Source organism: Wyeomyia smithii, chromosome 1 (genome assembly GCF_029784165.1).
Source record: "Wyeomyia smithii strain HCP4-BCI-WySm-NY-G18 chromosome 1, ASM2978416v1, whole genome shotgun sequence".
NCBI lineage: Eukaryota > Metazoa > Arthropoda > Insecta > Diptera > Culicidae > Wyeomyia > Wyeomyia smithii.
The window spans coordinates 63,001,285-63,027,069 of record NC_073694.1 but is presented as its reverse complement, the minus strand read 5'-3'; the positions used below and the strand labels follow the sequence as shown (position 1 = coordinate 63,027,069).

The 25,785-nt window shown below is 42.0% G+C and overlaps 1 protein-coding gene across 10 annotated transcripts in view; it reads right to left on the bottom strand.

Annotated features, from left to right (window-relative positions):
• LOC129726403 (uncharacterized) overlaps window positions 1-25,785 on the bottom strand; it is a 513,997-nt gene that overhangs the window by 169,382 nt on the left and 318,830 nt on the right. For all 10 annotated transcript variants that reach the window (XM_055683104.1, XM_055683076.1, XM_055683040.1 and 7 more), the window contains one exon: window positions 16,522-16,754. In XM_055683104.1, coding sequence (XP_055539079.1) covers window positions 16,522-16,754 — 233 coding nt within the window. The remainder of the gene's footprint in view (window positions 1-16,521; window positions 16,755-25,785) is intronic.

Below are 25,785 nucleotides of genomic sequence, written 5' to 3'. Positions count from 1 at the left end.
ATTACAGGTCGTTGAGCGATGGAATTAAACCAAAATGATCTATTATCTCCATATTCACCAAATACTACCTCTAAGTTTTCGTTCATCTGGTCTTAGTGTGTAATGTTATGTTCATGAAGTATAGACTCGAATGGATAAAATATTTTTAACCGTGTTTCCGCGGAGAAAAATTAGTTTTTTTTACCACGAAAAATGACCCTAAAACTCTTATTATTCAGCAACTACATATACAATTGGTACAAACTCTATTGCATATTGTGGAACGATCGGTTCACTAACCGTATTGAATAGTTTCATCGTTAAAAAACTCAAGCATAGTTGTTAAAGTGTAACCAAAGTTTGGATGTCAGGTGATGTCATATGGCATCACCCGCGGGGAACGGAAAGACTATCACCTTGTCGAAGTCCCCTGCACGATTCACCCGAAATCCGCACACAGCACTGCGTCTCATCCACCGTAGCCTTTATGAGTCTAATCAGCTTTCCCGGGAAGCCGTTTTCGTCCATGACCTTCCATAGCTCTTTTCGGTCGGTAGTATCATACGTGGCTTTGAAGTCGATGAATAGGTGGTGTGTGGGGGCTCTGTATTCACGGCATTTCTGAAGGATTTGCCGTATGGTGAAGTCCGTCCCGTCGTTCATGGTCTTCAACTAGAAGGTTTGCGTGCTAGTACTAAGCGGAGAAGCCCACGCCGCCTTGGGCCGTGGTCATCTCATTCAGATCTTACAGAAATGGTACTACGTGCACACACATCACATCTTCATTTACATCACGACGCCCTACGATACAGGCGATCGAAAACAGCTATTGCAGACCATGCACGGTTTCTCGTGGTGAAACTGATGTGCTACGTGCGTGTTGCGAAAATACTCTCGAGTTCCTTTGAATCGTGAAAAGGGTTAAGACATAATGATGGACTTTCTTGTTAACTGTTCAACAACGCTCTTGATGGTTTGACCTTGAGGGCGCACGATTTGCACGAGGCTCATTCAGCTTATGGCTTTAGCGGATAACATAGCATGTAGTTTAGATGAGCAGAGTAAGCCTATTTATGCCCTATTGAGAGTCAAAGCCAGATGAATCAGACTGCTCTAGGGAGAGCAGCATCAGCCTACCAATTCAAGTCTCTGTAGCCTGAGATGAACTTAAGGTGATCGACGAACTCGTGTATTTGGAATTATTGCTCACAAAAAGCCTGTACTCAAAATACTACAAGGTATACAGCCCTAGCAGTTGTATGAAATGGTGACGTAGGACAAATATATATATATATTTATTTTAACTCTTGTTCAACATATTTCACTAAGCCTGTTATATACCGTGTATCTCACACAGGTATAAGGGCTCCACTTGCTATTGTGTCAAGAACAAGAATGAAGTTGAATTTTCTACACGAAGTCTTTTGTTTCGAGTTGAGTGTAGATGTTTGCGTTAAAGGCGTGGCCACGCAGTCTCGATAAAGAGAAACGAAACGAAACACTTTGTTGAGTGGGAATACATAGGCAATGGAATTTATTCCATCCTTTTTATTATTATCCGTGCTCGGTAAACAAGGCAATAGCGAGGGAAATGTATGGAAAAGCTTGACCTTGGAACTTTTCACCTATTTTCACCACTAAGCAGTAAAGCAATAATGTTAAACATTATATCAAACAATTGTCACACATTTCATCTATCCACCGATACATAAATGACTTAGATGCATTGAGTCGTTCGCTTGCTATACTGCCGTTCCAAGCATAGTTGTCCCAGCGTGCATAAGGTTTGTGTAGAACATGGGACCACTATGATTGGAACGGCAGTATAATCATTTGAAATCTGACGCAACATTAGCCAGTTTCTTTTCAATTTTATAAAATGTAATCTAGCGAAGAAAAAAAAGCCGTAGCCCTACGTCAAAAAACGCACCAGACGAAAATGTTCGCTAAAAATTTATTTTAAATCGGATTCTCTTGAAACTTTCAGGGAATGAACTAATATATATGGTTTATGATTCGACCTTTTTGGTTACTTTCATCCATTTTTTTTTCAACTCCAACTCGTTCTTACACACCTTGGAGGATTTTCGAACTTTGGCCTTCATTATGGTCCAAATCCTTCCACTGGACGAATCTATGGTGAATTTTGGGAGTTGGACAACGTTATTGTCTCTGTACCAATTCAACGTCGATCGCGCGTAATGGCATGATTCCAGGTCCGGCCAAAACAATGTTTCGCCTCCGTGGGACCGCTGGAAGGGCAACAGACGCTTCTGGAGACACTCGGTGCGGTAAATTCCACTGTTGATGGTAGCAAACAGTTTTTGGCGAATTTGTTCACTTTTTTTTAGAAAATTAAACCGTGATTGGGCAGCGTAGAACTTCAGCTCCGGTATCTGCTTTGCGTCTGCCTTGATGTAGATTCTCAGAGTGGCGAGCAAAACTCTCTGGCGATTTTCTTCTTGTTTCGATGACATCTCTATAACTGAACGGTTTGTTATGAAACATTGCACGTGAAAAAACTGTAATTACTGTTACTGTTACAAACTGTTCGAATCTCGGCTGGGAGAGACCATTAGAGTCAATAGGCGTGGCGCTAGGCCCACAGTTGTCCTGTACACTAACGGTTGGCTGCGAAGTCTGTGAGCTTGACAACCGAACATTTCATTGCTCCTCCGTCAGCGATCTAAGCTTGGGAAGTTGCACAAGGAATCACGTCATCTTCAGTGTTCAGCAATTCAGTAGCTACCACTTTGTATGGATCGATATCGGCACCAGCCAGGTCATTACGATCGTTAGGGTAAGGAAGGATGTTGTAAGGAAGCAGGTGTAACAATCGTTGTTGTCAGAGACCGAGTTTACCTCTGCATCTCCATGATTGCGGCAGAAAGGCATAGTTGTGTCACCGTAGTAAGTGATTGAGCCGTACAGTGTTGCGCGCGAAGTAAACTAATTGCTAAGACAAATAATGGCCTTTGCTTTTTAGTAAAACTGACAATGTCACGAAAAATAAACGAGAAGAGATTATAAACTTGACATGCAAAGGGTGTACGGAATCAAATTGCATCATTTTCAAAAGGCTGTAACATTTTACTCATTGCGTATTTCCTGTTGAACATTAAACACTCAGCTGCTAATTTAATCTTTGCTAAGATGGAAGCGGAAGAACAGAAGAGGCGTAAAGAACCTTTGCATACATTTTAAATCGGTACAATGAGCGTTTGACCATCGACCGGAAAAAAGTGGCCAAAATGGATCTCGGTATAGTATGGCTAAAACAGCATTTCAGTAAAACTTTCGTCCAAGATGTGAAAAAACGTGAAGGATTGCACACATACGATCGTAATGAATGAAATTAACGACAGAATACGGTTGCAGATTTTGACGAAATCACATTGCCTCGTTATGTATGACGAGACATATATAGAAGCAGACATTCGGCAGCTTCCGGGGCTCCAGTACTTCACCGCTCATCATAAATTCCTGAGGACGTTAGAAAGCAGAAGGTTTCAAAGTTTGTCAAAAATTATATGGTTTAGCAAGCATTTTGTCCGTATGGAGAGCGAAGCACCCCATTCGTGACAACCGGGACGCTCAATGGGCAGGTATACTTGAAAGAATATCTTCAAAAGCGTTTTCTTCCACTTCTGAGGCCACACAATGGTCCGACAACTTTCTGGCCTGATGTAGCGCCGTGTCATTACTCGAAAGATGTTTTGGAGTGGTACGAGTCTAAACAAGTCAATTTCGTACCGAAGCATCTCAATCCTCCCAACGCACCTGAACTGCGGCTGGGCCATCATGAAGCAAGCACTTCGGAAACATCCGAAAACATCCGATCAAAAACGAGCGGGTCCAAACGTTGTAAAGTTCGTGCATTAGGATATGGAGATGAAATTGAATAAATCTAATAGTGAAAAAAACTAAATAACATGTTATTTTACTACCTGAAAGTTAGAATACGATTGGTTGGATGAGTGAAATTTACCAAATCTTTTTTTGTGATACAATTTGATTCCGTACTCTCTAAACCTATTCTCGGCGGAGAGAAATCCGTTCTTTCGAACTAATTTGTATTCTTGACAACGACTTTTACCTGTCCCGTCTGGAAGCGGTATATTTTTTCAAGTCTGTATCATATTTTCAGTTCGCTTATTTTTCGCTTCTCCAGCTGCACGCACTGTCTGTCCTCAATGAAATCAGTTTAATCTAAAAAAAGAACTTTAAACTCTTATTATTAATCAACTATATGCACAATTGACACAAACTGTATTGCGGAACAGAGTGGGCTATGTGCCATCGAGCAAATTGTTCAGGAGAAGCAATTTTCGAAAAATTCTGTTCAACGGATTCTTTCAAACAAAATGTTCTAATATAAAGGTTATGAAGTGGTTTAACATTGGGATACATAGAGTTAACAGAATCTTTGCGAAATCGGTGATTTTATCTCACCAATATACATAGACCACTCTGACTTCATATATATATTCACTGGAATCCTCGAATCGTTTCGGAACAGAGTGGTCTATGTACACAAACCTGGTAAAAGACAAAGAAAATGATGGTAATTTGTATTAAATGGCTAGTATCACATGTTATATGATACATATAGCATGTCATATGTAAGATGTCACGTGTAACATTACATGTAACACAACATGTTTCATAATACATAATACTTCACATGTTACATTTTTTGTGTTACATTACATGTAAAATGTTACATATCACGTGTTACATGTACAGAACAAGTGACATGTTACTTATCACCTGTAATATGCTACATGTTACGAGTTACATGATAGTATTACACCGATTTTTGTACATAGACCACTCTGGTCCGAAACAGAATGGTCATTCTGTTTCGGAACAAAAAACAGTAGTGTGAGCTAGTCAATCTTAAATTAAACTTAAGAAGCACTCTAACTAGCTGAGTCCCGGCCTTTTTCAAACACGTCATGGTCAGGCAACGTATAGCGGAGAACTACTTCAGGTTGCCTATTGAATAACCTTAACAGTGGTAGTAGACTGAGCGACGACTTTACTCTCAGACTACACAACACAGCTAGCCAGCATAGGGATGTGTTTTAATATACTCTCCTCAGGCCTTTCGGAGACTTGTAACTTCTTACATTCGGCCATCCTGCCTATCTCCGTCCCGGAGATATTCTATATTAATTATTTGTTGGCAATTCAACACGTTCCATTGCCTTTGATATTACTTTATTTCAAACAGTAACTCTCAAAGGACTGTTACTGAACCATTTCTTCATTCACACAGTTACTCTCAAAGTACCGTAACCTATCAAATCATTAATTCCAACTGCAGCTCGTTAATAACCTTCGCAGAAGATCCAAAGTATCATTTGGGCCTCCTCACTTTGTACACGCATTTTGATTACCTAATTTTAGGTTCACTGAGGCTCGCTCATTAAGTATTTTTGAATGATCGTGTACATTATAGCAAACAATTCAACCCTGAGTCGATTGAGAGACGATGCAAACTGTCAAAAGCGAAAAGGAAGAACAAAAGAAAACAACTTCTCACCAGTACAGCAGCAGTCTCATTCGTCTCGCAGCAAACGATAGTATTTATCGTCAGCAGAATCGGAATGTATTTACTTTCCTGAATCGATAAGGATAACTACTCAGCACATCAAAACGGCTGGCTCTCATAGTATCGTCGTGAATCCAATTGATTACCCCCGCAAGAGCAACTTGCTGGAATGATCGAGATCTACCTCCATGGAAGTGCATCGACCACTTCGCAGTGATGAGAATCACCAAGCAGCCACACAGTATAGCCATTGCCGCCAAATTGAATCCAAAACAAATTGTTTGTTTTTGCCTTTCTCCTAGAAAGGTATAGCAATCACTTGCAAAACCGAAAGTATAAAAGTGCTCCAAAGGGCCGAATGGCATATATCACTCGACTCAGCTCGACGAGCTGAGCATTTTCTGTATGTGTGTGTGTGTGTGTGTGTGTGTGTGTGTGTGTGTGTGTGTGTGTATGTGTGAGTGTGTGTGTGTATGTGCAGATTTTTATTCTCACTCACTTTTCTCAAAGTTGGCTGGACCGATTTTCATGAAATTAATTGCAAATGAAAGGACCTGTTGTCCCAAAAGACCCTATTAAATTTTATTGTAATCGGATTTTTAGTTTAGAGGTTATGTATTAAAATGTAAAAATCACTGCACATCATTATCTCGCAAACTACACAACCGATTTGAACAAAATTGATTTCAAATGAACGGGCTACCTTAAAAACCCTTATATTTTGAATTTTATAAAATTGAACTTGTGGTTTAAAAGTTATGAAAAGAAACGTGTTCTGAAGACTGTTTAATCTCACTCATGTTTCTCGGAGATGGCTGGACCGGTTTTAATAAAATCAGTGTCAAATGGAAGGTCTAGTTGCCTCATGAGACCCTATTGATTTTTTTTGCAATCGGACTATTACTTTGCCTGTTATGTTTAAAAATGTGAAATCCAGCTAAGAAAAGGAACATATTCCGGAGACTACTTGGACTCACTCACTTTTCTCAAAGATGACTGACCCGATTTCCACAAAATTAGTGTCAAATGAAATGTCTAGCTGCCTCATAACACCCTATTGAATTTAACTGTAACTTCGTCTGTAATGTATCGAAATGTGAAAATCACGAAGCTTCATTATCTCAGAAACTACACAACCGATTTGAACAATATGGATATAAAATGAACGAGTTAAGGGTTAACTGATGAATTATGATTGAACACTTGGTTTAAAAGTTTGGCTGCCCTATACGTTCCCATTTCATTTGATTATAATCGAACTTAAGCAACCGTTATGTATTAAATTGTTAATAAAACAACTAAAGTCTATTATCTCAAAGATTACATGACTTATTTGAACATATCTAGTGTCATACGAACGAGTCATCTCTCGAACTTACAAATAACAAACTTCATAACAATTTGATATGTGGCTCAAAAGTTATGGAAATGGAAGAAATTCAAAGACTATTTAAAACTATACCTGCTTTTATCGATACATGTGGCCTCAACATAGTTTAAATGTGGTATCGTACTATTTGAACGTTCCAAATTTATTGATTCCTTGCGATGTGTTAAAAGTCTGCGAATGCACGACGAATCGGTCATAGGATATGATCAAAGTCACATAACAAATCGTTTGAAATGATTGGGTTTATCGAAATGACGATATCTTCGACTTTCACAATATTCTCGACAACGCCTTAATTCTGAATATATTCATATTGGGTGGTATTCGGTCATTTTTAGCAGATTTTCTGGCATCAATCTGACACCGGAAATACCCATATTGGGAGGTTTTTAGTTATTTTGGTTGTTTTCCATAAACAAAAAGTGGTCGTCTTTAAATTCAAAATGTTTGGTTTCTATGCATCATCTCGATTACAGAAATATTCATATTGAGTATTATTCGGTCATTTTCGACTGTTTCCTAAAAGTTGCCATTTATCAATTCAAAATGGTGCCTGAGGTCAATTGTTAGCTCATTGCATCATTCTGGTTCCAGATATACTCATATTGGGTGGTATTTGGTTATTTTAGGCTGTTTTTCACAAACCGGAAGTCGCCATCTTGGATTTCAAAATGGTATTTAAGATAATTTCTAGCCTCTGAGCGTCATTCTGGTTGGAGAAACACCCATATTGGGTGTTATTCGATCATTTTCGGCTGTTTCCCAGGAACCGGAAGTCGCCAACCTAGAATCCAAAATGGGATGTGTGGTCGATTTCAGCTGCTGTGTATCATTCTAGATCCGGAGTTACTCATGTCAGACGGAAATCGGCCATTTTTGGCTGTTTTCCAGAAACCAGAAGTTGCCATCCTACAATTCATAGTGGTGTTCTTGCAACATCCTGGCTCCGGAGATACTCATATTGGGTGGTATTTGGTCACTTTGGGCTGTTTTTCAGAAACCGAAAGTCGTCATTTTGAAATTTGAAATTGCCTGTGAAATCAATATCTGTCATCTGGGCGTAATTCTGGTTCCGAAAATATTCATATTGAATGGTATTTGGTCATTTTCGGCTGTTTAACAGACACCGGAAGTCACCATCTTAAAATTCAAGATTGTGTCTGTGATCAATTTTTAGCTTCTGTGCATCTTTCTGGTTCCGGAGATACTCATATTTAATGGGAATCGGAAAAAATGTTGCCTAAGGTCGATTATGGCACATTTTTTTTACCAGTAAAACATTCACCTGCCAAATTCGGTTCCATTTAGTTGGTTAGCTCTCGAGATGTGCAGAAATTTGTGTTTCATTTTTATGGCATCCCTCCCTTCCAAAAGAAGGAGGGGTGTCAAAACATCATGGACATATTTTTTACCCCTTAAAACATCTACATGCCAAATTCGGTTTCATTTGCTTGGTTTGTTCTCGAGTTGTGCAATGTTTCATTTGTATGGGAACCCTCCCTTCCAGAAAAGAGAGAGGTCTCAAACTATCATGGGAACCTTATCGGCACCAAAAACCCCTACATACAAATTTTCACGCCGATCGGTTCGGTAATTTTCGAGCCTATATGGGTAAGACAGACAGACAGACCGGATAACTTTTTCATATGTATAGATTACAACATCAATATTTTTTAAGAGTGAATATACATTTATTGGATTGAAGCGTTCATGTAAATCTATTTTTACAAATAAAAGTTTGAATGAGAAAGGCTGGGTCTGACCGCTAGGTGGATTAATTTAGGTTTTTTTTAATACTGTCATTCATGGGTAGAGACGACGTAATTTTGATCGAACTTAAAACAATCAGGTTGGAAATGATTTATTCAGTAAAGTAGTAATTTAAATTAAATGCTATCTCTATTGAATGGTAACCTAACTTTTCTTTTAGGCTTAGTGATATGTAGTGTCATATTCTCTGCAACAGGAAATTTATCTGCTAGCGGCTGATTTCAAAGTATAGTTCAAAGCGCTTCGATCTCATCATCTTCTTCAACCTCAGGAAAACTATCTTCTGGCGGCTGACCCCACGGTTTCATTTTATCTGCTGCATAGACGGATTCGAAAGGTCTCTGAGTAACTTGGGTTGCCGGTGTATCCTTTATAACATAACGGTCTGCCTCTAACACCTTCTCAACTATGTAAGGTCCTCGGTATCGTGGCATTAGTTTCCGAGAGCTTCCATCCACTGGAGGTTCATACCGTAGGAGTACCAAATCGCCTTCTTTGTACGTTTGGGGAGCCTTGTGCAACGAGTTGTATCGTTCTGCTTGTTTCTGAGCGTTCCGGGTCATCAATTCTAAAGCTTTCTCTCTGATCTATGGTAGCAATTGCTTTTCTGAACCTAAATTAGCTTCATCCCGAAGAGCGTTTAGCAGTTTATTCTTCAGTACATTCCTTGGTCGATACCCAAACAACACAAACTGTGGTGTTTCTCCAGTGGTACTATTTTTCATTGTATTCATGGCCCATTGTACTGCAGGTAAATTCAAGTCCCAATCGCGTTCGTCAGTACTTAACGCAAAGCATTTCAAGGCATTGGTGACGTATTGGAAACATCTTTAAATTTGTCCATTTCCTCGAGGTGTTTAAGCTGCTACGAGGGAATGTTCCACGTCAGCTTCTGCACAAAACTCCGCAAATGCTTTTGACGTAAAAGCCGCTCCCCTGTCAGACACGACTATTTTCGGCATTCCAAAATATTGTGAAACTTCTTTTAGGACAGAAATAACCCCTGATGTACTGCAGCTTTTTGTGGGACGCAAAATTATGAACCTAGTGAACGCATCGATTATACCAAGGACCTGAGTGTTATGCCTCTTGCTTTTCGGGAAAGGACCACAATAGTCCATATGAACTACCCAGAATGGAGTAGGTTGTTTCATGTGAGTATGAATTTGAATTCGCGTTTCGTCCAACCCTCGCTTGTTAGCAGCACACTCTATGCAACATTTCACATATTGTTTGATGAAAGTGTTCATGTTCTCAAACCAAAAGTCTTGACTTACCAACTAACCAACGATTGTTCTCTCTATGCCAGGGTGGCCCATATTGTCGTGCATAGATTTGACGACATGGAAACGAACTTTAGTGGGAACTACAAACTTGAGTCCACCTGTTGTGTCAAGAAATATGCGTCCGTTTACTAATTTGTAGCTTTTCATAATATCTTTTTCGGGTGTTAATAATCCTTCTAACATTTTCCTAACCTTGCAGATTTTACCATCCTGCAACCGACGTGCAGCCACCCAGTCAAAGCTATCCACATTTATCAGCATCGTTTGCTCGCTTTCTGGAACACGTCGAACCACATTCCGGTTCAGGCTGTCAACATGATCCATACATCGTTCGGATCTGATCTTCAAATCAAACGAAAACTCCTGAATGGTTAGCCACCACCGTGCGATTCGAGGATTAAGTTCTTTTTTCGCTCGGTCAATGCCAACGACTGGCAATCTGCATAGACAGTAAAGTATTTGTTGAGAAGATAGTAGCGGAATTTATTAAAGCTTTCCACGACAGCCAACGCTTCCAATTCGTAGCTGTGATATCTGGTTTCAGCATCGGTCGTTGCTCTGCTAAAATACATGACCTTGTGCTTGGCGATTTTCGTTAATCTGGATAAGTATACCTGCCAACCCAAAGCTACTTGCGTCACAATGAACTTCATGTTCGAGCTTCGGATTGTATAATGTTAAGACAGGCCGACGAGTTAAGGCAAATTTGAGGCTCTCGAATGCTTCTTGTTCAGCTTTGCCCCAGATGAATTGCACTTTTCCTGTGAGCCGCGTCAATGGAGCTGCAATTTGTCCATAGTTTTGTACGAAACGACGGAAATATCCGGTTAGTCCCAGGAATTGCCTGACAGCTCTTGCATTTTCGGGTGTGGGAAACTTTTCTACGGCTTCAGTTTTGTTATCTCCAGGTGTAACGCATCCTTCAGCTACGTCGTGCCCTAAATACAAAATCGACCGTTTCAAAATTCACACTTTCCCACCTTGAGTGTCATCCCGGACTTGGCCACCTCAATTAAAAAACGTTCTAGCAATTCCAAATTTTCTTCCTCTGTTGCCGTGGCAATCACTGCATCATCCATGTGAAACGAAACTCCTTGATCTCGCAGCGGTTCAACGATTTTACCCATTACTCGGCCAAACACGCCAGGGGAATTTGAAAGACCAAATGGTACACGCTTGAATTGGTATTGACCATCCGGCGTGACGAAAGCAGTGTATTTTCTGGAATCTTCAGCTACGCCTATTTGAAGGTAACCGTTCATCATATCCAATACGGTAAATACACGTTTGCCACTACGATAATCCACGCACATTCGGTATCCACCAGTACGCTTTGGAACGATTACCACGGGACTAGCAAACTCTGACGAAGATTCCTCAATAATGTCGTTTTCTAGAAGATTCTTTATTTCATCTTGCAAATACTTCCGCTGACCATAAGCTACCCTGTATGGTACGTGTCGAACAACTCTGTCCTCTTTTAGCGAAATGTGCATTTTCTCGATGTCTGTGTACCCGAGTTCACGCAGATTTACAGCAAAGCAGTTTCGATAGTTGTTGATTAGGTTTACTTTCTTTCTTTTATGTCGACCGTGGTGGATGGTTCAACAATTATATCGGCAATTGTCAACAGCGCTTTCACAGGATGCCCTTTTTTTTGCTTCCAAATTCATAATTGTATTTTTATCATTCTCACAAGTGATAGTAACTGTATTTAGTGATTTAATAACAGTCACACCCTTCTTATTGAAGAAGTCGTCGCCTACCAGTAAGTCATAGTTCAATAATGCATCAGGAACAATCAAAATTTTCATTTCGTTGGCATATCCATCTATTTGGATTGTCGCTGTCACAACTCCTAAGGTTTTACACTCACCACCACCAAATCCTTTTAATATCGACGTGTCACTTTCGATGCCCAATCTCAATCTTTTCGCTACCGTCAGTGCGTGGCCTGTTGTCCGATGACTTTCTAATTGGCGTTCTATTAGCCCCAAAGCGCCCGGCCACATCAGAATCGCGTTTTTCAGTGTCCTTCGTTGCGCGTTCTACTCGAATCAGTGCATTTAGAAACTGAGGCAAGGTTTGAGCTGGATCTCGTGCCAGGATCGCACGTGTGGAAGCATACGGAAGACCTTTGATAAGATATTGCCTGATTAAGTCATCGGAAAGCCTTATTTTTCGACCCAAAGCAACGGTTTCGTGAAAATATGATTCCACTGACTGATCGGGCTTTCTCTTCAAGTTTATTATCCTCTTGTGGATAGCGGCGGTATCAATAACTGTAAGAAAGTTTTCTAAAAATTTCTCCTTGAACAGTTCCCAGATGCGAAGTTACTGCTTACATCCATCAAACCAAAACTTCGCTGGGCCCTTGAGTCGCATGCAGGCATATAGCAACGTGCGTCTAGTATCCCAGCCGAAAATCTCAGCCATCGAATCAATTTCATTCAGCCATTCTGCTGCTGATTGGTTGCGATTATGGTCCGGATCGAATTCGGTTATTATTACTTCTACTTCATTGGCCCGCATTGCCAGACCCATATCTTGAGGTTCAACAACTCTCGGGTAACGTTGTCCGGCACGATTTCGGTTCAACGAATTCAAGTTCACTGTTTCAAAAACTATTTTTAATTATTGATCCAGCACATAACTAGCCACTTTCACTTACCGCTTCTGGTTCTTTTAATGACTTTTCAATAGACTGCAAAAAAGAACGATGACGGGCAGCAAATCGATGCTGAATTGAAATATTCATTACTACAGTTGCCATAAAGCACTTTGTTAGTGTATTGAAAATAACTTACCAAAACTTTGATTTAAATATTGAATTAAGACGAATCAACCGGTGATATCAATTTGAAAAAAGATTTTAACTTTCTGCATGAAATTCCACAAGGCGTCCTGATCAAGCGAAAATGGAGATTTTCTTCTATGATGATACGCACACACTTGCAATCACTCATGCTCTCTTTCGTTCAACTCTCTCAAGGGCGCCCAATTCAAACATCTCACGCACACTCACTCAAAGTACATAGGAAGACAAAAAGGTATGTATTTTAAGTATTATATTATATTGTATTACGAATGAATGCAGAAAATGTTTCACACAATTGCGATTGTGATGGCTGTGTGTTGTGAATTATAAGCATATATATTTATCTACCGTCGCATGTAGCGTTATGTATGCTCGTACCTACCTTTTTTATTGTAATTAACCCAGAGACGCCATTTGCGAGGAACGATGAATCTCATCTTGTTTCTGTTCGATATTATCTTATTTTAAGCTTACCGTCAGGAACCTTAAGGAACCTTAAGGAAATTAACCTTAAGAAACACTCTAACTAGCTGAGTCCCGGCCTTTTTCAATCACGTCATGGTCAGGCAGCGTATAGCAGAGAACTACTTCAGGTTTCCCATTGAATAACCTTAACAGTGGTAGTAGACTGAGCGACGACTTTACTCTCAGACTACAGAACTCAGCTAGCCAGTATAGGGATGTGTTTTAATATACTCTCCTCAGGCCTTTCGGAGACTTGTAACTTCTTACAGTAGCACTTTAACTAGAAAGAGAAAACTTAACCTAATGCTTCTTAAGCTTGAGGGAAGTTCTATCCAGTTTAGCGAAGGGGTTAAATTTCTATGAATAACTCTAGATGCGAAACCTCACTGGAACGCTTATCTAGACATTGCAGTAAGCAAAGCGGTCAGTGCGTTCTGGTTCTGGTTACGGTTGGCAGGAAATGGCGCCTAAGACCAAAAATGGTTAGATGGATCTACACATCCAGCATACTTCCGAAAATAACATACGCTTCCTTAGTGTGGTGGCAATAAAAAAACAAAAGAGGCTACTGCAAGAACAAAGCTAGCAAAGCTTCAGAGACTGGCGTGTATTGCCATAACTGAAGATATGTGCAGCACTTCATCGAAAGTGTTGGATGCAATTCTTCACCTGTTGCCTCTGCATGAATTTGTGCAGTTAGAAGCCGAAAGGAGCGCCTTGCGGCTCAAACTTCTTAAAGAGGTCTAACCTGGTGATCTTGTTGGTCATCTGAGTATTTTGCAACACTTTAAAAGAGAGTCTTTGTTGAGCATGTGCGGAGACTGGATGGAACCTTCGGACAACTACGACATTCCCTATAAGGTGCGTGAAGCATCGCGCTCCGACTGAGAGTGCGGAGTTTATATGGTCCGTCAGGGGTCAACAGTATTCTTTACGGACGGCTCAAAAATCGGCTTGAAAACTGCTGCGGAAATCTTCGGTCCGGGTGTACAGATATCAGTGGCAATGGGCGTTGACGCGCCTACTGTATTCCAAGCGAAGATTTACGCTATAATCGAATGTGTCAACGTTTGCCTGAAGAGAAACTACAAACATGCGAATATTTGCATTTCCTCTGATAGTCAAGCGTCACTAAAGGCTCTTTGTGCTCACAAGTGTACGTCAAAAATCGTGTGGCAGTGCGTCCTCTCACTGTGGAGGATGTGTCGTATGAACTCTGTCAATTTGAACTGGGTTCCCGGGCACAGCGGCAAAGACGGTGCATTATACATGAGCAGAATCAATTTTCTTAGTAAGGGCTGCTTGCAACCGAGTGAGATTTGATCTGCTAATCCTGGTAAAGTAGTTGGCTTTATAGACGCATTCTATCTGACTGGGAGCGTGCCGAGGCAACCGGCCATTCACTCGATCAATAGGTGGTGTCATGGTACGTATAGTAATGGGGATATAATACAATAGTTCTAATTAATGGACGCAGTAGTCTAGTTCCAAAAAATCGGTGCGCGTCAATACAGAAAAAATAGGGCCTTGAAGTTAGCGGCAAGAGTTACATACGCTTACAGCTGATCGTTGTGATGAAACTTGACACATATTTACCGGGGAACGTGGTGTGTGGTTTACTTTTGCAGCGGATGTTGATGACGTAATCCCTGGGGTAGGAACTCTCCTATCGAAATGATTGCACGTTGATACTGAAGCAGCGCCGGCGAGTGTTGTAATTAGAGTAGTACATGATGTGATCGTCGACGACCTGTATGGATTTATTGTTTCGCCTTGATGAGCTATGAAGCGGTGAGGTGGTTGTCGCTGGAAGCACCTCCGAAAAATGTTACTTTTGCTGCCGCAAGCAGTTTCCTGTCGGTCTGCCTATTACTGATTGAGTTATTGGACCGGCTGTTGACATTCGTGTTATTGGTCGTTTCTGCAAGCACATCCCTGTCAGACAGAAATGTACGATTATTGTTTATATTGCTGCTGTCTTAATCGTCCCAATACTTTAGTAGCTTCCAGACTCGCTTATTTCCAATGGTTCTCAAACCGGTACAGCAAGACGCGGCTAATGATGGCGTTGAAGGTACAGCTAATGAAGATACGGCCAAACCTAATCCCCGTTTCGTTGCTCCACTCGTTACTTGATCTTTGTTTCGGTTGGCAGCAAGCATTGAATTCGATAAATGTCGAATCTCGTCTAACAGGTCGTCATGATTGCATTTCCGAATTGAAGATTCGTAAACTTCAGTTAGCACAGAACTTCGTTCATTACATTCACTCATCGTAGACTCCAACCTACCCAGGAGCTGTTGGCCAAAAAATAGAGTCATCGCAATGCATCCAAGCAAAGACTATCTAAGACTATCTAGCTAAGGTCGCGTCTTCAACTAACTTAAACTTACAGTTATACGAAACCCATATCAATAAGAAGTGTGAACATCGGACGAATCTATCATTGAATGCTTGACAAAAGTTGTACGATAGCTAAGACACAATACGTTATTTAGATTTCAAACATAATCGCAAGTTGCGAAAATTTTGCACAAATTTGATGTGGCTTTTGCATGTCCTAAACGCATTGTTTAATTTTCTCAACAAAAGCAGTCAATCCGGAACACGAAATGATCTTAAATGGAAGCTGCCTTTTCCATGCCATCTCTGCCAGCCACAGGCAAAGGAAACAACAACGATGCTACAATGCTTAACACAACATGATGAAGAGGGGAAAAAATAATGCAGGCACAACAAGGCATTTCCTGCGAACCACTCAAGCGGATAGTTGGAAAGAAGTCGAAGAAAAAAATCACAAGAAATTTCTTCAGAAAAAAAAATGCTTTTCGTTGCATCTCTGCCATCTGGTTGCTAGCTGGGGTTCACGACGATTCCGAGATGGTCATAGAAACTAGTTTGTACTTTGCTTTTATTCTCCGCCTGCCTGCCGATGTGGCCTGCGCGAGGTTCCAGGACAAAAGCATCCGCCCCCCTTTCACCCAGCTGAGGGTGGAACTGATAGCCATAATAACGATCATAATGATGATGGCAGGGAAAAAATGTTACGGGAATGAAGGCCATTCTTTATAACGGGTTTCTTCCCCTGCTGAAAAGAATGCAGCAAGCAGAGAAATCTGAATATGATCTGATTTTGTTGCTGAAAGATGTTCATTATAATATTGCAGCAGATAATGATTTCATTCTAGTTGGTAGTTCAATACGAACGAACAACGATTTGTTTTATTTTATCTGTGTCGCATCAAAAGTTACTTACGTTTGATGAGGGACGTTTTGTAGTCCGCGTACTGTTCGCCCTGCTCCACGTGGGCCGGAATCGTTGCCAGACAGGTTATCTCTATCCGGCCGAGATTGTTCGTTAGGGCTTCGGTGATCCGTATCGATAATTGGCTGTAACTAGCGGATACACGGTGTATTTTGCGCTGTTCCAGCCCGCCGCCCCCAGTCGCATCATTCACGTGCCGTCGGTATTTGTGCTCGAAGGAATTGCTGTTGGGTGAAAGAAAAAAAACACCGCTGAAAAAAAAATTTTCTAACCAAGCAAATTCAGTAAAAGAGACAAAATCGTGTGGAACTTTTTCGTCGCACCCAGGCTTCGAAACGGTCAGCATTTTCATTTGATCTCGCTTCCTCATCGTGCATCACAGTCGGCTTTCGCTCGTAAATGTAAAACAACCGTCGCCTCTCAAACAAAGAAAAGGATGGTCATTCGACACTCGCGCATCAAAGAGATTCACACTGCCATTCGTTTGGCGATGTTATTTCGGCCTATTTCTGTCTTCTTCGTTCTATTTATGTTGATAAATATTATTACAAGCACAATGATATAAATAATTTCCGAAATATCCGCACCCAACGTGCGTAATTCTCATTTCTAGAAAAAATGTTAAAATACGTTTGAGGAAAAAAACGTCGTGGCGGCGGTGTTCGTTTGACATGTTCGTTCAAGACTGTATTAAGACAGCGAGCCTTGCTAGCGTCAGAGGAAGAAGAAGACGATTATCGCAGTAAAAAGTGGTTCGACCGTGACCATTTCGAAGCCTGGTCGCACCAAAAAAAAGGGTAGGAGATAAAAACCATATGACTGAGCATCCAACGCAAAGCCATCCGATAACTTCCGAAGTGAAAATCAAACTTTTCCGATCATCAATTTGCAGTCGCAAATCGTCGAGCCAGCAAAAGTTACTTTCGATCAAAGCATAGGACAAATGGATTCGACTTTTTTTTCTCTCTTTTGCTCAACTTTTGCTGTCTGCTGCATTCGGGAAAAGTTGAAGGCTAGCAAATAGCTCCAGCAACGGTGACCTTCGGCGTTGGAGATAAACTTATTCTAGTGTTCTCGACGAGCGACGGATTGAACCGTTCCATAGCCGTGGGCAGGATTTTTGTTTGGGAAAGATAAAATCGACTCTGATAAGAACAATAACCTTCCCCAAAATTTTAATTTTGATTAATGGTTTCTCACATCAATAGAATCACCACAGAGAATCACCACAGAGAGAAGAATTACAAAAGGTGAAATCTCTGGTAACTTGCTCTCCATGGGAGTAAGCTAGAACGAAATTGAACGAGTCGCCTGATATGATGAATTTGCTCGTCAAATAAATGAATGCACAAAAAACAAGTCAATACAAAGTTTTATATTTTACTAAGCAAGTAGCCACCCGAAGTTGCTGCGCTCGTGCGGTACTGCAAGGCCATCAACAAGCCGTTTCTGATCGGCAGCGTTGCCAACGCTCACCACACGATCTGGGGCAGCTCGGACACCAACACCAGGGGTGAGTACCTACTTGAATACCTTACTTCTAACGATGTCAATGTATGTAATGTAGGGAATAACCCCACGTTTATCAACGCTATCAGACAGGAGGTCCTTGATCTCACTCTGTGTAGCGCCTCTATTTCTGAAAGGATTAAAAATTGGCAAGTCTCCGATGAAACTAGTTTGTCGGACCACAGACACATCGTTTTTTATATAAAGGCTAACCCTCTGAAAAGAGAGCTGTTCAGAAATCCTAAGAATACAGATTGGGAATCCTTTAAGGAACACCTGATCGATTCACGAACTTTCAGTTACAGCAACATTCGAAATTCAGTTGACCTGAATTCAGCAGCAAATGATCTACAAAACAGAATCATGGATGCTTTCGACGCTAACTGTCCACTAACACAGCGGACAGTATGCCGTGACGTACCCTGGTGGAATGATCAACTTAGTGACCTTCGTCGGGAAACTAGGCGGTTGTTCAACAGGGCAAAAGTCACGTCTAACTGGGACGACTACAGGGCGTCCCTCACTAAGTACAACGCCGAGCTACGCAAGGCTAAACGGAAATCCAGAGTTAGTTTCTGTGAAGGAATCCAAACTCTGCCGGAAGCTACGCGGCTCCAAAAGGCGATGTCCAAAGACCATACTAACGGTTTAGGACAGGTGAGGAAAGAGGATGGATGCCTCACTGTCACTACCAAGGAAACGCTGGAGGTTTTTATAAACACCCACTTTCCTGGATCAACAGAGACCGAAGAACTGAATAGTGATGGGTCGCGGCAGGACAATTTGAGACATATGGCGTCTCGGGAGTCCATCCTGCTGGCCCGTCGACTGTTCACGAAAGCTTCAATAGGTTGGGCTCTAAGCTCATTCGACCCTATGAAGTCTCCTGGTCCAGACGGCATACCACCCATCTTTCTACAAAAATCGGCCGCAGTTATCATGTCCGAACTCATCAACCTCTTCAGAGCCAGCTTTATCCTGGGCCATATTCCGGATAACTGGCTGAAGGTGAAGGTAGTGTTTATCCCCAAAGATGGAAGAAAGGACAAAACCCTACCTAAAACTTTCAGACCCATAATTCTGACTTCATCGCTTCTCAAGTTGATGGAGAAAATAATGAATAAATATATCCGTGATGAGTTTCTTAAAGACTCCCCGCTGAACAGGAACCAACATGCCTATCAAAGCGGCAAGTCAACAGAACTGCTCTTCACAGCTTAGTGACGTTGATTGAAAAGTCCCTGAGTTATCAGGAGACGGCGCTATGTGCCTTTCTTGATATTGAAGGGGCCTTCGATAACACGTCCCTTGCATCAATTGATACGGCTCTTTCTCATAAGGGAATCGACCAAACTTCAAGGAACTGGATACACGCAATGCCCTCTAGCAGAGTGATCACAGCAACCTTGGGAGTTTCGTCTGAAACAATGTCTGTGATCAAGGGATGCCCGCAAGGAGGAGTTCTCTCGCCCTTGTTATGGTCACTAGTTGTCGACGCACTTCTCAACAAGCTTTCACAGCTAAACAGTTTATCTATCCGAACCCTGGAACCGCCAGAAAGCTACTTAGTCCAAATCGTAGTGACCTACGGATAATCACGGGACTCCTCACCGGACACTGTCCCGCTTTTTATCATTTAAAGAAAATCGGCGTAGTGTTGAACGACACCTGCCGATTCTGCAAATCTGAACCAGAGAGTTCAGAGCATTTGCTTTGCTCTTGCGAAGCTCTTGCTTCCTCTAGGTACAACTTCTTAGGAAGTTACCTTTAACTCCATACCAAGCATGGAGCTCCAATCCCAAGCAGGTCATTAGTTTCATCAACTATGTTGTACCTAATTGGGGTACAGGTTTACAACAAAACAGTTCTACTCCATCAATGAGTACGAACAATCCGTAACCTGTGCACAGCAATCGGGGCCCGCTACAAAAGACAATCAGCAAGAATGTCGCAGTGGCATTTCAGTACCCAGTGCCTTTCAGGCATACAGAAAAAAAAGCAAGTATTTCTCACTAAAACTTTTTTTTACTCATGAAATAGGTCTAACAGCTGCAAGACTGAATGTTGCTTTCGAGTTATGCAAAATATTATATTTGAGAGGATTACCAGATAAGTTTTTAGAGGATTTTTAAAGTGATAATCTGTTATCGTCATTTTTTGACGTATAACTAGGCGTTTGAGGAAGGTCTCCTATAAAAATGGAAAATGAAAACATAAAATTGGTTTATGCAACTAAGTTTACGCCTACAATTTTGTCAGTGAATAGCTGGACACGTGTTACTTAAGACCCTATTGTGGCCATCCACCACTGCCCAGCAACTCCTGGCCCAACCTCCACGAGGTACCAGGAAGCGGGTTACTTAAGCAGAACCTAAGTAACCAACCTTCGGCGGAAACTTTGGTTGTATGCAACTGTGTCTATTAGTTAGGGGTGGTGTGCAACAGTGTCTGACCCGGAACGAGTAGCTGAATCATAAAATGCGGTGCCCTGCCAGCCATATCTAGGACGGTAGTTCCGTCGCGAGACGAGGTATCGCAGTCCTAGTAAGGTGGCATGCCGAAAATGAATTACTACGATTAAAAGAGGAGATTGTTGGAAACTCGGTAATTGGTTTCCTGTTTATATTCCTGTATGGACTTATCAGCGCGACCACAAACATTGATCTTTTATAACATCACCCGGGTGTTTGCTGTAATTCGCATTTTTTTATTAGCATTATCACTATTCAAAGTAGGTGACATGATTATTTTAATTCGTGCTTATGTGAATGCTTTTTCACTCTTCCTTTCTACGCTTACCACTCCGAGCCTCAAATATTATCCTCAATTATAATTCGCTGGAGAGTTTTCAACTGAACGTCCTTCTGGACAGTTTTATTTTAAAGGGGATTTTTTTTTGTCAAGGGATATTTGTCGAGGTTTTGTAGAATTCAACGTGAAGGAAGCCTGAGAATAAACCCATGCAAGTCCGTTTACATCGAATAGTCTGGATCCGCTGGTCAAAGTGGATTCTCTAACCTGTCCACTACAAACCCCTATTGTTTTTTGCTAATTGGGAAACAAATGAAGCGTTCCGATGGATGTAGGCCGCGCATGCTTGTCCGAAATAAAGAGAAAAATCTTCAATTACTGCCTAACTGTTCTCTATGCACCGATAAATGGATTTATCATTGATGACGAGAAAGATGAGTTCCATGAGCTCCTTGAAAAGAGTACAGAAAGTGTATGAGACACAACACCAAACAACACCAAGCTCGTCAGCGGAGATGCGGATGTGCAGGTCGGATTTCTCCCGCCCCGAAATTAGTGGAGAAAGGCACCATTCTACTACGAACGACTACGGTCTGAAGCATATCAATTTCGTTGCAGCTCTAGTACTTATTTAAAAAACCAGGAACCGAAACGTATTAATCTCTGTTATGAGTAGTAACGGAGAAACGAGCTGATTGTTGACCAAATGTTGGAAACAACGTTAAGGAAAACGGGACGTCGAAAGGAGCAGAATCCAGATTGAGGTTGATGGATAAGCTGTTAACCCTTTTCATCCATGGACAAGGTGAAGAAAGTAGTGAAAATGCTGAGGAACGGCTACCCTACATTCCGCCGAACCATTCAAAATCAGGTGCTATCCATTAGATCATGCTGAGAAGGTGGCCTGATAAAGAATTGTCTTCGGACTGGTTGGAAGGTTTCCTAGACCAGATCTACAAGAAAGGCTACGCCTCGACGATAGCAATTTGCGAGGCATAACTCTTCTCAAATTCTCTCCCTCATCGTGATCCACACACTGAGGCCGTTTTAACAAACCTTTGTTGGCAAATACCAATGTAGGTTATCGTTGTTATTAACCTTGCTGCAAATTCTTAATAAATATCGAGAATTTAACTTGCAGACGTTCATCTGTTCATAAACTTCAAAGCAGCGAACGGTTCAGTTAGGAGAAATTATGACGCTTTATGACGTATTAAGCTGAACATAGGTTCCCAATAAAGTAATTAGACTGCACCATGCCACCCTAGAAAGTTTCACATCGACCATTAACTGGTTTAAAGCAGAGTGACAGGCTGCCAACCTTTTTGTTCAGCATCGTATTGAATGGTCTTGTGCAGAAGGCTGCCGTGCAAAGAAGTGGCACCATCATTACGTAAAATCACATGCTTCTTAAACTTGGGAATGAAATCAGGGAATAAAACATCATCGTAAAGTGGTGGAAGAGACCTTTGAGCTTGTCATAAACAAATTTAAAGGCGACTGTAACATCAAAATTCAAGGGAAATACGGCTTTCTCAGTCTTAGGGGTGTACTAAAACGCTACTAGGTTTTATGTCCGACGTTTCAGCCTTTGAACTTGGCCGTTTTTCGTTCAGCGTACAAAGCTTTACGATAGGTTGTCATAGCTCTCTATAGAATCTCTTTCAAAGTACCACATCACAAAGCACGATGCGTTGGTGGATTTAATTTCTATTTCTCGGGCTTTTTATCGCACCTCTGGTAACACCGAAATGGACTCTCACTTATAATCCTATCCAATAAATTTACTCGATATGTGCTCTATTTTCAACAATGACATTCTCGAGACGACGCCGAAAGCTAGAACATGCCTTTTAAACGTAGTTCTCCGCCATCAACCGCCATGGGCACGCTATGTTAGAGTTTAAAGTGCTTCTGAAGAACGACAAATCTTTCGGCCAAAATTTCAAATTTTCCATTAACCAGTGTTGGATCCAATTTAACGCATGACATGGCGCTCCATACACTTCGGTATTGATTTTAACACCATTATTAATAAAAAAGGCGGCATTTTAAAACCGGTGGTCGCTACCAAGCCAGATGTTTGGTTTGAAACTTAAACTTGACTTTCTCAGGGACATCCTCAACTTTCTTCGGTGAGCTGGAGGAAGGTCTTTCCTGAGGACTGTTGGAACACAATTAAAACAGCCACCAACAGCGCAGCGGAGAACGTCATCGGGCATATGAGACGAACCCAACGGTAGGAGTGGCTCGACGACGAATGTAGGAGGGTGATGGATGAGGGGAATGCTGCGCGGGCGGCTAAAATGCGCAGTGCCACTCGTCAGAATGTGGAAAGATACCGACAGAAGAAAATGCAGCGAACCCAAATTTTCCGGGAGAAGAAGCACCGCCTGGAGGAGAAGGAGTTTGCAGAGCTGGAACAGCTGCATCATTCTCAGGAAACGCGAAAGTTCTACCAGGAACTCCACGCATCCCGCAGAGGCTTTGTGCCGCAAGTCAAAATGTGCCGGGATAAAGGTGGTAGTATTCTGACGGACGATCGTGAGGTGACCGAAAGGTGGAAGCAGCACTTCACCGAACATCTGAATGGCGCCGAGGCAGGAGACCATGGCGGCGGAAAAAGCGATCCCACCGGTGCAACAAATGTAGAAGACGTGCCGGCCGCAACGATAAGCGAAGTTGAGGATGTCATCAAGCAGCTGAAAAACCATAAATCGGCTGGGAAGGATGGCTTTTTAGCTTTTTAGCTTATTAAGAAGGGCTCGGAGAAGCTGGCCACCTGTTTGCACCGGCTGATTGCTAGAATTTGGGATACAGAACAGCTACCGAAGGAGTGGAAGGATGGGGTTATCTGCCTTATCTATAATAAAGGCGACATATTGGACTGTGGAAACTATCGTGCGATCACCGTCCTGAATGCCGCCTACAAAGTGCTTTCCCAAATCATTTTCCGAAGACTCACACCCCTAGCCAACAGATTTGTGGAAAGTTATCAGGCCGACTTCGTGGAAGGATTGTCTACGACGTAACAAATTTTAACCATACGGCAGATCCTCCAGAAATGCCGTGAATACAGAACCCCCACGCACCACCTAATCATCGACTTTAGAGCCGTGTATGACACTATCAACCGAAAAGAGCTATGGAAGGTCATGGACGAAACCGGCTTTCCGGGGAAGCTGATGAGACTGATGAAAGCTACTCTGGATTAGACGCAGTGCTGTGCGCGGATTTCGAGTGGAATTTTGGGTCCATTTGAATCCCGCAGGGGGCTTCAACAGGGTGATGGCCTGTTATTCAACATTGCGCTACAGGGTGTAATGAATCGAGCGGACATCAACACGCGGGGTACGATTTTCAACAAATCCAGTCAATTCGTTTGCTTTGCTGTTGATATGGACATTGTCGGCAGAACAACTGCGGTGGTTGCAGGACAATACACCAGACCAAAACGGGAAGCAGCGAGGTTTGGGTTGCAGATAAATACGTCTAAAACGAAGTATATGCTAGCTGGTGGAACCGAAGCCGACCGACAACGCCTTGACAGTAGTATTACGATCGACGGTGATGAGTTCTATCTTGGCTCACTGGTTACTGAGGACAATGATACCAACCGAGAGATCCGGAGGCGTATTATCAGCGGAAGTCGTGCCTACTGAGCCCCCGTACGAAGTGTAACCTGTACAAAACGCTCATAAGACCGGTTGTTGAAACGTGGACAATGCTCGAGGAGGACCTGCGAGTGCTCGGAGTTTTCGAACGACGAGTACTAAGGACAATCTTTGGCGACGTGCAGGAGAACGGAATATGGAAGAAGAATGAACCATGAGCTCGTGCAACTCCACGGTTAACCCAGTATTCAGAAGGTGGCTAAAGCTGGACGGATACGCTGGGCAGGATATGTTGCAAGAATGCCGGACAACTACCCTGCGAAGATGGTGTTTGCCTCGAATCCGGTAGGAAGAAGACGACCAGGGGCGCAGCGGGCAAGATGGGTAGACCAGGTGGAGCTAGATCTAACAGAGAGTAAACGGTGTCCCAGGGATTGGAGAGCGGCAGCTAAAACCGAGTGAATTGGAGAAACTTTGTTAATCAGGCCATGTCATTATGACGGAATGCCAAATCTATACATATAAAAATGCAGCTCTGTCTGTCTGTCTGTCTGTCTGTCTATCTGTCTGTCTGTTCCATATAGGCTTGGGAACTACCGAACCGATCGGCGTGAAATTTTGTATATAGAGTTCGAGACCCCTCCCTCTTCTGGAAGGGAGGGATCCCATACAAAAGAAACACAAATTCATGCACATTTCAAAAATTAACCAAGCAAATGGAACCAAATTTGGCCGGTGGATGTTTTAAGGGATAACAAATATATCCATAATAGTTTGACACCCCTACCTCTACTAAAAAGGAAGGGGTTCCATACAAATGAAACACAAATTCATGTACTTCTCGAAAACTAATCAAGCAAATGGAACCAAATTTGGCGGGTGGATGTTTCTAGGGGTAGCAAATATATCCATAATGGTTTGACACCCCTCCCTTTTCTGAAAGGGAGGGGTCCGATACAAATGAAACACAAACTCATGCACATCTCGAAAACACACCAAGCAAATGGAACCAAATTTGGCGGGTGGTTGTTTTTAGGGGTATCAAATATATCCGCCTTCCCCCTTTCAAAAGGGAGGGGTCCCATACAAAAGAAACACAAATTACGCACAGCTCGAGAACCAATCCACCAAAGAAAACCAAATTTGGCATGTAAATGTTTTTAGAGGTGACAAATATGTCCATAATGGTTCGACACCCCTCCCTCTTTTGTGAGGGAGGGGTTCCAAACAAATGAAACACAAATTTCTGCACATCTCGAGAACTAACTAAAAAAATGAAACCAAATTCGGCAGGTGAATATTTTTAGGGGTAACAAAGATGTCTATAATGTTTCAACACCCCTCCTTCTTCTGAATGGAGGGGTTCCACACAAATTTCTGC